At 39.6% G+C, this 14617-nt stretch overlaps 1 protein-coding gene across 1 annotated transcript in view; it reads right to left on the bottom strand.

Annotated features, from left to right (window-relative positions):
* Positions 1–14617, bottom strand: part of LAMA2 (laminin subunit alpha 2) — a 588770-nt gene that overhangs the window by 46313 nt on the left and 527840 nt on the right. The window contains exons 45-50 of the mRNA XM_084776810.1: positions 13507–13650; positions 12614–12747; positions 10216–10375; positions 7472–7596; positions 2991–3153; positions 2151–2295 (exon numbers count right to left, since the gene is read on the bottom strand). Coding sequence (XP_084632936.1) covers positions 2151–2295; positions 2991–3153; positions 7472–7596; positions 10216–10375; positions 12614–12747; positions 13507–13650 — 871 coding nt within the window. The remainder of the gene's footprint in view (positions 1–2150; positions 2296–2990; positions 3154–7471; positions 7597–10215; positions 10376–12613; positions 12748–13506; positions 13651–14617) is intronic.

The raw sequence follows: 14617 nt of genomic DNA, 5'->3' as shown, positions 1-14617 counted from the left end.
GGTTCGAGAAACACTTAATTAAATGTCCTTGAACTACATAGAGTTCTTAGGACTTGTGAGCATTGTGTCTCTCTTACACGGGGATGGAGAATGCAACATACCAACTTATGGAAGAGTAACAGCATTGTTCTTCCCTAAGGACATTCTGCATGGAGATGCTGCTTCCAAGTGGTGCATCTTGTTGTCTCATGGCTCCAGCATTTGTGATACTTTCCTCTAACATTTCTACAGGTGCTCTCTACCTTGCCCACTCTTCCACCCTTGCTCATGTCTCAGGTACACTTCCTGGAGCTCCTGTCTCCCTGCCACTGAAACAGTTTTCTTCCGAGACTATGACTAACTTGACACAAGCTAGAGTCATAAGATAGGAAGAAACCCCAATCTGTAAGGTTTGGCTGTGGACAAACATGTAGGTCATTTTCTTAATTAGAGATTGATGTGGGAGGGCCTAGCCTACTGTGAGTGGTGTTTTCCCTGGCCTAGTGGCCCTGAATGCTATAAGAAAGGAGGCTGAACAAGCCATAAAGAGGAAGCTAGTAAGCAGCATTCCTCCATGGCATCTGTGTTAGCCCCTGCCTTTAAGTTCCTGATTTTCTTGAGTTCCTGAACTGAGTGCCTTCAGTGATGATATAGGAGAGTAAAGTAGATAAACTCTCTCCTTCCCAATTTGCTCTTGCTCACGGTATTTTGTCACAGAATGGTATTTTGTCTTACAATGACAGACTGCCAGCTTACTATACCAGCAATTAACCATTCTTGTATCATCTGACAGTTTCTTGAAGGCAAAGATTTGCTTCAGATTTCCTTTAGTTCTTGCACAGTATTTGGTAGATGATTGGCAAAATTTACTAAATACAGAGTGTGGGTTACAGAGTTAAATGTAAATTTTCTTAAAATATCACACTCACCTCATAAACATTAATTAGGTCTATATCTATTTGCAGAAGTATTAAAGTTTGGATTTCAAATACTGGTCATGCCATAGTAAAGAGAATGATGAGATTCTTTCCAATAACAATTACGTCATTACATCATCCTAAGAACTAAGAGCCATGGCCTTCCATCTTGGTTATGATTATACATCTTGCCTTATTTTACTTTCTGTTACTGTGATGAAACACCCTGACCAAAAACAACTTAGAGGAGCAAAGGGTTCATTTGACCTAGAGGTTACAGTTTGTCATCAAGAAAAGCCAAGGTGGCAACTCAAGGCTGGAGCTTGAAGGAGAAGCCATGAAGGAATGCTGCTCACTACAGGCTTCCTGGCTGACCCTGAGCTACCTTTCTTATACAGCCCATGATTCCTGCCTTTGAATGGTACCATCTACTGTGGGCTGGGCCATTCTGTGTGAATTGGCAATGAAGAAAATGCCCCACAGACCTGCCTTGTGCCATAACAGATAAATATGAGGGAGGCACTTCTTTGTGAGGTTGCATCCGCTCAAGCGTCTTGAGCTGATAATCAAGGTCAGCCATCACTCACACACACAAACACTGTATGTGTATGATGTGTATGTATGCACAATTTAGGTATATGTGTATGATGTATATATGTATATGGATATACACACATATATTTGCCAGCATACATAAGTTTCCATTATCTAACAACAGACCAAAATACTTCCTTGCATATGAAATAATGATGAATTCTGAAAAGTTTCAGAACCATAACAAATGTCATATCGTTACTACTCAGTTCATTACTGGAACATATTTACAGTTTTTTTTCTTTTCTTTTACCTTTTTTTTTTCTTTTGGCATTTTTGAAGAGCATAGAACTGGCAGTTGAGTCATTTTACCCTACAGATTCTAAACTAAAGGAAACATCTCGACAAAATAGAAAAGCACACAGCCATTTCCAAACCTGTTATAGGATATAATTTCACAAGCTGTAAGACACTTTTATGCTTTCAAATTAAGCTCTCAGTTTCAAAAAAGAAAATGACAGAGAACCATTTGGCTCTTCAATCAGTCTTGTCTAATCCAAACCACCTATAATGTAAGCCACAGAAATGACTATATCAATCCTTCACAGAGCTTACGAGGAGCTGAAATTACAGGCAAGGCCCTTCTCCTGATTAGGTTCATGGGCGCTTTGGATGGTACGATGAAAGGGCCACGCTGAAGTCTTACTTTTAAAAACTCACCTTGTTTCTGAATCCTTGACAGGGTGAACGATTTCCATTTCCCGTCGTTATGGCTTTGATTGCTGACAACGGAAGCCATTCCTGAACCCAGATCGTAGCTGACTTTTATGTGTCCGTCACTGATCTCTACACTCATGAAGTCTTTCTATTAGCAGAGTAAAAATAAACTGGTGATGAGATGCACAGAGAAATATCTGGGTTCTCACTTTTGATGGGGTTTATAGAAAGGGCCTTATGGCTAGATTGCTGCATGTGTCACTCTGTGACAGAAGTACATTTCTGAAATAGAACTGGTGTTACTCATTGTAAATTTTATCTTTATTTATTTAATTTTCTTTGCTTGTGAGTGTGATGTTATAGGCCAGATGGCCACAATCAAATTACTGGGACATATTCTCTCCGGATGGTGGGGCAAGGTATGTTCCTTTGAAAATGAATAAGCAAACCAAATGGTAAGCTCCCCAGAAGAATTGGCTAAAGAAACACGGATCTGAGAAAAATGAAGCCAAGGAGTATTTGGAAACACCTTTCAACTGAGGTCTCTCAAATGAGGACAGAGAACTAGGTTTGCTGCTACGTAATTCTATCCTGGGAAAATTATCACTGGGTGCTTCTCATAAAGAGTTATCCAGGGTGTGACACTGCAGAGGAAAAGATAACTAAATTGTGTTATGATGAAATCATCACTGAAAATATATAAGTATTTACTGTATCATCTTGGCTACCACACAGCCATTCTAGACTCCTGTTAGGTTGAACTGGTATCAGTAACTAATAATTATATTGGTATTCCACAAAAAAAAAAAAAAAAAGCAAACACATTTCCCATGCTCATATTACCAGGTCTCGCGTAGCAAGATACATCAGGAGAGCACTTGATGAAAATGTCCGGAACTTGAACATGACTGTGGAGATGTTGGGGTACCAGCGGATGGGACGGCTCACCAATGCATAACCCTCTCCATCAAATTGAATAGTCCCCTCACTGTCTTCTACTTGTGGGCTGAAAAGATATGTGTCACACCAGTTAGACCCATTTGGTTTGTCATCTTTCAGTGGTCTGGACTATGCCCCAGGCCTGGATAGCAAGCTGTTGCAGGACAGAAGCTATCTCAGTCATGGCATGCATCCTTTACCCCGCCATCTCCATTGGCCACAACCTCAGACCCCAAACCATAATCCCTTAACTAGACATTCATAGGTATGTTTAGGCAAGCACCTAGTAGAGAATTACATAATACTTAAGTACTTCTTAGTGATATTTGAGTACATAGTTGGAATTTGAGGTAGACTGAAATTACCATTCCACTTCCTGTCTGCAGAGCACAGTAGAATATAGACTTCTGATCTCAAAATAATCACCACCCAACGCGCTCTCCTGGGACAAGTTCAATTCACACTATGAAGGATGCCTGTATTACACTTTGCCTTTCTAATTTGTGTTTGTCATTAGTCTAAGAGACTGTCTGGAAGTTATGGGCCCCTGGCTATAGCAAGCATACACTCAGGGTCTATGCTAGCCCTCGCCTAATGGAATGCAGTAAACATTTGTGGGATGAAGGAGATCTTCCTATAGTAAAATGATTCATAGAGAATATACATTCAATGTTTGCTTAATAATTAATGAGTAAAATAAGTCTTTTAAGTACAATCTTTGAAAAGTATTTGCTTTTTTCAAATGTGAGTTTATCTTATCTATCTATGTATCTGGGCATTTAAATCTATCCTGACTCCATCTGCCCAACTACCTACCCACCCACACATCTGATCACTTCTGCACCAGTTGTTCACTCTGAACTTGTTCTTTCAGAACAAGTCTCGCTGTGGGGAGAGCTTTCTCTTTCAGCAGCTGCCCACCAGTATTCATGTGAGCTCTTGAACTGGAGCCTTGTGCTGTCCTGAGGGTGGAGGGGCTAACGAGAAGTGTGATGGTTTTGTCATAAAATAATAGCCTTAAAAATGTTATTTTCATGAAATCATGGTTAATGAGATTAAAAATTAGAGTATCAAATTGAGTGTGTTGCATTGGAAGAGTTCTTTCACATTTACACAAGTTGGCTTGCTCTTGGTTCCTTGTTAGGGAAGGTTAAACCCTTAAGTATAAGATAAATGTCTTTTTTTTTCAGTGTTCATAAAAAAAACCCCTTAACTTGGAAACTGGGGGACTAAATTAGCTTATTAATCATATACTTGATGCTGGGTAACTTGGCTATTATTTAGCCTCTCATCAAGATAATAGAGTAACGTCTGGAGCTCTGTACTAGAAACAAGAGGATGTTACAAAAGACTCCATACACATTTCTTGTGGTTTTCATTTATGAGAGCTTCACACAGTACCACCATAGTACCAAGAACATCCCAGGAAAGGGTTGTGGGAGTCTGCTTCTTGTCTGCTTTCTGTGTTCTCTGTCCTCAGACATTGCTACTTATCCATGACTTTAAAATTACCCAAACAACAAAACCTTACCACACAATTCTAGATTCAAAAGAGAAATAATCAGGTTTTTTTTTTAAATACAAAATGTAGGAAGTTTAAACCCTGACATTCTTGTGTCCCAAATCTATCTTCTTCTCAATGTGGATTAGATATCAGGTACCCTGGGGACTGTGGCAGACTCTCACAAAAGCCATTTAATGATTCGTGTTGGAATTTCCCAAGCGTGACATGAAAGTTTCAATCTCTTTTAGATTTCTAAAGTTCCTTCCAACTCCAACACTGAAGACATTATCTCACTCAAACAAATGGCAACTTCAGGAGGAAGTTTTGGGCTGGAAGTGAGCAAGCATACAAAAGGCTTTCACTCATTTCATCACTGAGGTTAGTGAAAAAGAACTCCAGCTTTAAATTGGGCAGCTTTGAGGTGGGGAAGTTAGTTCATTTAGGCATATGCTATAATATCCAACATGCAATGCTATGTTAGATTTTCCTGTACATTTTGATCATATTTCTAAGGAAATGTAACAAGCACTTTATGCATGATACAGAGTACCTTACTTTGCCTTTTATTTCTGTGTTATGGCTAGGTGTTTGGTCAGGTAAGCGTAGAATAAGTCTGTTGTTATGGAGCAGCCGCAACCTATGGATGCTTGTCAGTGCAGAAATAAATGAATGCACACTGTGGCTTAGCACTTACAATTTCATTGTGATTTTAATGTTCAATTAAGTGAATTTTATTTCTCGCAGGATTTTTTTGTATTTTAATGCTAACATGACTTTTTATATTTAAGAAAATTGAGTTCTTCCTTAAGTAATATTCTAAATACTACAACAACTCCATCTTTTATATTATTTATCTAAAAATGCAGCTTGCTAAGACTGATGTTCTGAGGACTCTCCAGAATGTTTCCAGCCTACTTCCTATATAGACTTATCTTTTATCTTTCTAATAAAATCAACATTGTCTTTTGAATTGAGTGATTGGTATTTATGTAAAGATGTAACAAAGCTTTCTCGAAAGAAAACAAAAACAATAATACATAGAGTTCTATAAATATTATTGTTACAAATATAAGGTCATGAGGGTAAATAGTGCTGGATATATATATATATATATATATATATATATATATATATATATATACATACATACATATATATACACACACACACACACACACACACACACACATATATATCCTAATAAAAATAATTGTACAAAGCAGAAAGATACATTAAGAAATGCCCAAATATAGAATTATTTATATAAACATAACACTCTTGGCTCTTCTCTCTCTTGGCTCCCATGTGCCCCTCTGCTCCCCATCTCTTTTCTTCTTTTGTTCCCTTTACCTCCTACTCTGAGGGTCTGGTGCAGTTTGAACCCTTCCAGATGGCTCTGGCTAGTCTATCATTCCAATATATAATAAAATGTCCTCAACCACTTTTAAAAAAGCAGGGCAACTTGGCAGCAGGAGGCATAATGATGGCGCCATGGTTAGTTTTTGTCTGTGACATAAGCTAGGGTCATTTGGGAAGAAGGAATATCAACTGAGATTTTTCTGAGAGGAAGACTATAGGGTGTTGCCTTGGTTAATGGTTGATGTGGGAGGGCCCAGTCCAGTTTTACCTTTTCCCTCCCCTGGGCAGGTGATCCTGGATCCTATAAGAAATCAGGCTGAGGAAGCCATAGGGAGCAAGCCAGTAAGCAGCACCCTCCCATGGCCTCTGCATCAGTTCCTGCCTCCAGGTTCCTGTCCTGCTTGAGTTCCTGTCCTGACACTGACTGGGATGTGAAATTACAAACCGAGATAAACCCTTTTCTCCCCAAGTGGCCCTTAGCCACAGTACTTTATCATCAGCAATAGAAATCCAGCTAAGACGGGAGGGTCAATACTGCAGAGGGGCAGGGCTGTAGTCAAATGTATCATGGCAGGGAACTGGGCTGTGGACATTGACTCTCTCTGGGATCTACACATTCTACTTGGTAAGCATTTTTATTGGACTTTCACACATCATTAAAGCTCTCCCCAGAGGCAACCTTCTCCACAAAGCACGTTTCCAAAGTTAGGCTGTATATCTTGTCAAAGGGATTTTTAAATTGTGCTTGATGCTTTAACCATTCTACTAACTCTTTCTCCTTTCCTGGTGATGTGTCTTTTGATGAGTGAGACTGAACTGAATTCTTCCTAGTATCAGAAGGTTGAAAGTATAAATGCCCTAGTTAGCACACTACATATTGAAGGCTTTTACACAGATGAGAGTTCATGTAGATGACAATTTCATACTACAGTGTCAAGTGGTTGGATAGTTCTGCAGGATTTTCTTTTACTACACTTGTTAATAATCTTCTGAAAATTCCAGTTAGAAAACTAGCAAGGAAATGTTTAGAGCTAGACTGGACTTCACGTGTCTCGGGCTGGTATTGAATTTATAATCTTCCTACCTCTGCATTCTTGGCGCTGGGATTACATGGATATGCCATCAAACCTGGCACTATATCTCATGGTTGTGGTTGAACTGAAAGAATTTGATAAATAGCTTTCCATATTCTGTGTTAATATGTTCTATATAAAACCATCTTAAATATGTCAGACTGTCTTGCTGCCATGTTGATAGGCTTGTGATACCAGAAGAAGGTCGTGGACACTAAAACTCATCTGTGCAGACTTCATAAAAACACATGGCCATGTAAACGTGTTGGAAGGCACTTTCAAGGTCCTTTGAAAATGCCTGCATCCAATGGGCAAGGGTTGGAGTTTCATTCCTCTTTGGTAAACTGACCATAAGCACAATCAGGCCTATTCTACATGGTGATAGACGGAGGCACAGAAAAAATACAAACGGTGTGACGCACGGAACAGGCCTCCTCATCTCAACTCACCTGACCGTGCACCCCTTGCAGTCACCCTCTTTTTCCCGGAAGTTCCACAAACCTATAGGCTTGTTGTCAAAGTATGTCTCTCCCATACAGCCAGTGAATGTAACCACGCGTACAGCATCCGCTTTCTGCAGAGAGATGTTAAGGTCTTTGTCAGAGCTAAGGATTTCGTGGATTGTGGTGCTTATGAACTATTAGCAGCAGAAGGCAGAATAGCTCTTATCTGTTACACATCACAATCTTGGCAGTCTTCTGATGGCCATATTATGCCCTCACAGGCTAGGTCAAAAAAAGAAGAAGCTCAAATATTTCATCAGTGGCTCCCAGTTATCTTGTATGCACTACTTAAGATGGGACTCTGTATACATGTATTATTTCCATTTGTAAACGTGATTTCCTTTCATATCTTCTAGTTATTTGCTAAAAATCTCTTTCCAATCTACAGGCCTTAGATTCTGAAGTCTCTTACACAAAATCTTGTAGCATTTGTCCATAACACACATCTATCCTCCCATATCTTTCAAGTGGTCCCTAGATTATATAATAAACCCAAATCATAATAAATTCTGTGTGATTAGTTGTCATACTTTATTATTTTACCCCCCCCCCCAAAAAAAAGGCAAGGAAAACATCTGTATGTTTTTAATGTAGGTGCAATTTTATTTTCCATTATTTGTTTATTGAGTCTGAGGATGGAAAGGCCATGTAAGCTTGTGGCAAATATCAATTGTTTCCAGCTTTGAACCTCAGGAAGCTATTGAGCTTCCCCATAGATGCCCGTGACATGGGATTATTGTGAGAATTAGGTTATTCCTGATCCCAAATCCAGGGGCCAGTACAGACAAGTGTACTTTAATAACTGACATCTACCTTTGGTTGATACACATTTATGCACACACGCATACGCACCCCTATGCACATGTGAACACAAACACACACATATGCATACATACAATTTTTTTTAAATTACTAAAGGTACCAAAGCCATGTTCTAGAGATTTTTCATGTATTTTAAACACTTGGTCCCACTCCTCACTGTGGCAGTGAAGCGTGGTAACTTCTTACCCTATGCTCAAATCCAAACCCTCTGACTATGTAACATGGTCTAAACATTCAAGTTCTCTCTTCTTCAGTCTCCTTAATAATGAAATTAGGAGGGTTTTAGAATCTACCCTGCTGTGACATGAATGTCTACCTCCTCCCCAAAATCTTGTATTGGAAACCTTACCCTCAAGCCAAGTGTGGTGGCACAAGCCTCTAGTCCCAGCACTTGGGAGGCAGAGGCAGGCAGATCTCTGTGATCAGTTTAAAGAACAGTTTGTGTATTTCTTATACATTGAGTAGCCAAATATATTAGAGCACTTTGTTATGCCATGAATATTGAATAAACCATGTCAATTGCTTAGAATGTAACTTAGTTGACAGTGAGGATTATAAAGTGTTATCGAAGTTTCTTATTGCATCTTTTAACCTGAATGTCAGGCATACATTCTCACTGCTCTTTTGTAGTTTGAAACACTGAAGCCCAAGGTGTTAAGTGTCTTACCCAAGGACTTATTTTACAGATACTAGAGAAAAAGAAATCCAACCCAAATTTGAATTCAAAATTTATGACCTTGTACTACTATGTGTTGCCCTAATTCTTCTTTAGGAGAGCAGAGAAAGATGTCAATATGATTACATATTACTATGTAACACACACACACACACACACACACACACACACACACACACACACACGTGTAGTTCTATGGAATTAGGATGGTTTTAGTGTGCAGCCGTGGAATCAACTCCCATATTTTAGAGTCACATCTTTTGCACAAAGCAAACAAATTATCTGCACGCCCTATGCAAGCTGAGCTCTCAAGAACGTGGGGTCACCCTGGCTTTTCACACTTTCTGACTAATCTCATCCCAGGGTGATTTTGACGAGTCCATGATTATCTATTATATTCGGTTGTGTTCCTGCATCTCACCCACAGGTCGTTTTTCAGCACCTAATTCCATCTAATCAACATAAGCTTCTTTCAAACGCAAGCACTTTACAATTTGAAACGCACAAAGACCTGCCACGAAGCAATTATGAATATTAAGTGGGTTGCCCCATAAGGATGAGGAGAAGAGCAACTCAAAAACTTTTTAAAGCAGATCACGATTCGAAAGTGTATGTCCCCTACGATAGTTCCTGAAGACTCATGCATCTTTTAATTGGATATATGAACTTTATAGCATTTCACTTTTATAAGCCACAAATTGATTGCAAAAATTATGCATATTTAAGAAACACTTTGCTTTTGAAGTGACTGAGAAAAAAATGCCCCCCTCCCAACATATGTCACAAATAAGAAATAAACTACCATGGAAGGCTTAGAAATATGGTGCTTCCAGATTTGAATGTTCACAACTCAAAGATGGAAGATCTGTTGTAAGGGCATGCCTCTCTTTATAACAGCAGGGAGGCTGAGACAGGAGGTTACAAGTTGCAAGCAAGCCTGGATACACGGTGAGGCTATGTCTCAAAACAAACAAACAAACAAACAAACAAACAAAACCCAACCAACCAACCAAACAAACAAACAAAAAAACAAATCAAAGCGAAGAGAAACAGAACACCAAGGAAGAAAGCTCTTTAAACTGATTTCTTAAACACAAGTTAAGAAACACATGGGCAGCGGTTTCCTGCATTCTCCATGCCTTCCATTAGTTGTCTAAAAATGGGAGAGAAAGGACAGGAAACAGCTCATTACCTTTATCTTCCCAGTCAGGCCTCCAACAAACAGCATTGCGTTTGCATCCACGTCTAGAATGGTGTAACTAGGAGGGGACACTGAGTGGTAGGTGCTGGGCACAATGCTCGCTTTGGGCCCATCCAGAGCTCTCACAGAAATAGAGCCATTTCTTCCCGTTCTTCAGTCACGCATGGGTGTTGAAATAAAAGGGAAAAAATGCAGAAAATGAAATATGCATCTCATTCTGCCACTTTCAGGTTTCAAAGGCACAAAATAGAAGGAGTCATCTTGGATAACTTCAGTGAACTGTGTGCTTAGGTCCAAGCATTCTGAGTCAGTACTGTTCAAGCCAATACGAAGATTTGGTATTGGCTAATAAGAACCATAACATTCAAATAAGGAAGAACACCATAACGAGTCTCTGCCTATGGCCATTGATAAGAAAGGACAGCAGCAATGAGCTGATGGTGTTGTGATAGATCAATGGGAAAGCATTTCCCTGTTGCTTTATACAACAATGTGCTCTATCATAAGACATGAAACTTAAACAGATTTTATGACTTCATCTATTATGTTTTCAAATTTAATTCAGCAAGCAGAGGCCTTCTGCACCAGAAGCTGCATAATTTTGCCTAAAATTCCTTATAATGGATCTTAATTTGTTGACGTCGTCTTCTCAGAGTTGCATGTCTCACTTTGTCATAGCATCTTAATATACAGAGCGCAGCATCAGTCTGCTGGGTTGTGTAATACAAATTTTCAGAAGCACGCTTTTAAATTCAATTAAAAAAAACTTTGAAAGCATTATCATTTTGTTTCATTTTCTCTCTCTCTCTCTTTTTTTTAAATATTCATTTTCTCTTTTAAGTGATTGATTTCCACGCATTGTTAAGTATGAAAATCTGGTCTCTTCTGAGACAAGCAGTCACAACAAAACTTTCTTATCATATCACTCACTCTCCCTGCTCTCTCATTTTGGTAAACTCTATCTTTGAGGAGGCAGCGCTAAGTGAAATGGATGCGGTCATCAAGACTTCTGGACTAGAACAGATCTATTCAGATAGAACTGTACATCGTGAGAATAAATGTCCTTAAACTGAGTGAAGTATGGAATCATTCCAGCACTAACATACATGTGAGGACAGCTTTACTCTCTCTCCCTTCCCACCCTTCCTCCCTCCCTCCCCACATCTATCTGTTCCTCTCTTCCCCCCTCTCCCCACCCCCCACATACATCTTAAAAGGAAATACAATTGCTGGTTTTAATCAAGTTTGCTTCTAAACACTTGTGTGTATTTGAGTGCTGGTGTACATGAGTATGTAGATGGACATGTGCGTGGGGCTGCATGTGCACGTGTCTGTGCATGTATGCAGATGCGCAAGGCTGACGATGAGAGTCTTCCTCAATCGCTTTCCATCTTACTCTTTGAAGGACAGTCCAGCAGTTGAGAGCAGAGTTCCCCCCATATGACTAATCTAATTAGGCAGTTCGCTCTGGGGCTCGTCCTCTCTGCCTCCTAGGTATGAGAATTACTGGTGGGCAGTCCCGTCTGCCTGGTGTTTACACGAGTGTAGGAGGGCTGAACTCTGGTTCGTACGCTGGCACAGCATTTATCTACTGAGCCTCTTCTCACTTCTTCTTTTAACCATTTTACTGCAGGAAAAGTTAATCCCATCTCAACCAAGTTAAACCGTTTGGATCCCTCATAGAGAGCCAACAATAAACACTTCCCCCATTGACCTTCCTCTGATAAACACAACACCAGCCTGAAGTCCTCAACAATACCACCTCACGACTGCCTGCTCTGGGTTCAATGAGGGGAATTATGAATTGGAGAAAGAAGTTAAGGAGAAGTGGTAGGCTTAATATGCTTCCACATATAGACTAAATATTCCTAGAAACTAGAGTTTTGGAGAGCATGGCTGACTCGGCATATACATTCCATTTAAAAGGGTATGCCCGGATCCATGGGACTCAGTAGTTTGACACAGAATAGGCCTGGAGTTTTTAGTTGCTATGTAGAAGGGGAGCAGGGTACGCAGAGACAACAGTGACAATTTTTATGCCCTGGTGTCTGTTTAATAAGAACAAGTAGCTGTATTTTTTTCTCCTTTCTTTTCAAGTGAGTTAAGACGTTTCAGGCAGCTCTTTTTGCCTCACTCCAGCTCTTATTAGAAAACAGATTACGAAGTTAGAATTGGAATAGCTTCTCCGGCTTGTGCCTTGGATGCGTGTCCTTTCCTAACAGGCATGGCGAATTCCTTGGCTCACACATTTATACACATAGCATGCGACCTCTACACACATGGACAGCTCATAGGCAGCTACATTACTGGTAAAGACAACTTGATGGCAAGGCTTTGAATTAAGTTCACAGTTCATGCGGAAAAACTGTGCTGCCGTTTCAGAAGTTACCTCGATGCTTCAATGCGGTACCAATATGAGTCATCAATGGTCAGATCTGGGTACTCCACACGGCCAACTCCAGATCCCACATCCCAGAGGAAGCTGACTTTGCCTTTACGCATTTCTATAGCAAGAAAGTCAACCTGGTCCAAAGAAATGAGGAGACAACATACTTCAGAACAAAGCACTCAGAAAAAGGAGGGCTGTGGAGAATTTTTTGCAATGACATGTAAGACAATTTGAGTTAGAGTTCTTCATGGTTGCACACAAGACACTGTATTATATCAGAGGTGGACATTTTCAACATGAGGTGAGACAGACTCCCTCATATGAACAGCCAGTGATAAGTTATTATGCCACAGCCAGTCTGTTTAAGCATCTTATTTTATGTTGGGACATCCCCACATACCACAAGTTAAGTCAGTTTTGGGTGTGTGACAGTTTGCAGCTGCAGAACTTGTGTGATTTCGGTTTGAATCATAAATTCAGCAAACTGCAAGGGTTTGCCTTGGTCAGAAAATGTGTACAATTTGTTATTTTTCACTTCATTAACACAAAAGGTTACTATTTCTTAATTTGAGAATAGGAGAGTGCTTTTAGTTCTTGTTAGGCTTTCTTCTTGAACAGCTAGATCTGAAAATGGCATGCAAAATAAATATCAACACACTGACAAATAAAAAGAAATGTGTCGGGACATGGGAAAGAATTGTCAACCTGTTTTTATTTATAACTTAACTAGAACTGTAAACATTTGCCAGGTAAGATTCTGAGATTTCAGACATGAAAGGCTACATTCGATACTTTAGGGGTCTTTTACTACATTCTATATAATTTCCTCGTTTCTTAACCTCCGACCTGTACACAAACACAGTAGCTTTTAAAAAGCTGAATATTAGACTCACAAGTTTGGCACTTCCGAGATAAAAGAGGAGGTTGTCAGGCACAGTCGTCTTGACATTGACCACAATGTTGTTGTAGCTTCCTTTCTTGATTTCTGGCCTGTATGTTCGAATACAGTCACCTCCGGAAGACACAGACACTTTGATCTTCAAGAAAAACAAGACAGAAAACACCATGAAACTCTGTGAATCTCTCTGTAAGGCTGAAGTACATTCCAAACCGCCACAAAGGCTTCATTATTCTTTTTCTTTGAGGTAATTTTTCAGTCACCAAACAGTATCATTAAATGTCTATACGCAGACACCATTGTGTGGAGTAGGGAGGGCTTTAGAGGATTAGGTTCTGCAGTGGGCTTTTGCCAATGATGTGCTCATGGTTCTTTCTCTTGCTTATTAGCCTGCTGTTATTTTTGAACCATGCAGCTAGCAAATTTCCACCTTCATCATACTATTCTTTGAAGAAACTTTTCCAAAGGGGAGTTTATACCGAAATAATTGAGAATGATCTTCCTTGAGGTTATTTGATTAAAAACTTTTAGATTTAAACTTCAGTGATTTGGGGACCATTTTAAGAGGAGTCCAGCTTTTGTTTAGTTTTCAAGAGGGTACTGCCAGCCCACCCCTGCTCTTACAGTTAAAGGAGGCCAAGCAGTTTGTTCTAGATCTTCTAGCAATAAGAATATTAATCGCTCCTCTCTGAATATATATTTCAGAATAAATTATACTTCTTATTAGGTTACTAGGAAATGAGATGGAAATAATTTCCAAGTGTCCGTCACTACTAACACATATAACAGCTTCTTTTCCTTTTGAATAGTGCCTCAAAAATTACCACAAATTGCTAAGAAAGGAATTCTTATGTGAATAGAAAGGCACTGTTCATGCCAATTTTCACTTCTATTAAAGGAGGCTTCGTTCAGTCACAAATAGCAGTATTTGATTATTGGATTTAATTTCTTTTGGGTCAGGTGAAAAATCACCATCGGTGATTGCTGCTCTGTGGGACAGTACACGACAGGGAGAAGGGAAGATATGAAACCTACTTTGCCTCTTGTTGAGATGTTTAGCCTCAGGATGCCCACGGGCTCTCCCTACTTGTAACTTCCCATTTGTT

The sequence above is a fragment of the Acomys minous genome (genome assembly GCF_964271855.1).
Source record: "Acomys minous genome assembly, chromosome: 3".
Taxonomy (NCBI): domain Eukaryota; kingdom Metazoa; phylum Chordata; class Mammalia; order Rodentia; family Muridae; genus Acomys; species Acomys minous.
The sequence above is the reverse complement of the archived record's forward strand: the minus strand, read 5'-3'. Positions and strand labels throughout refer to the sequence as shown.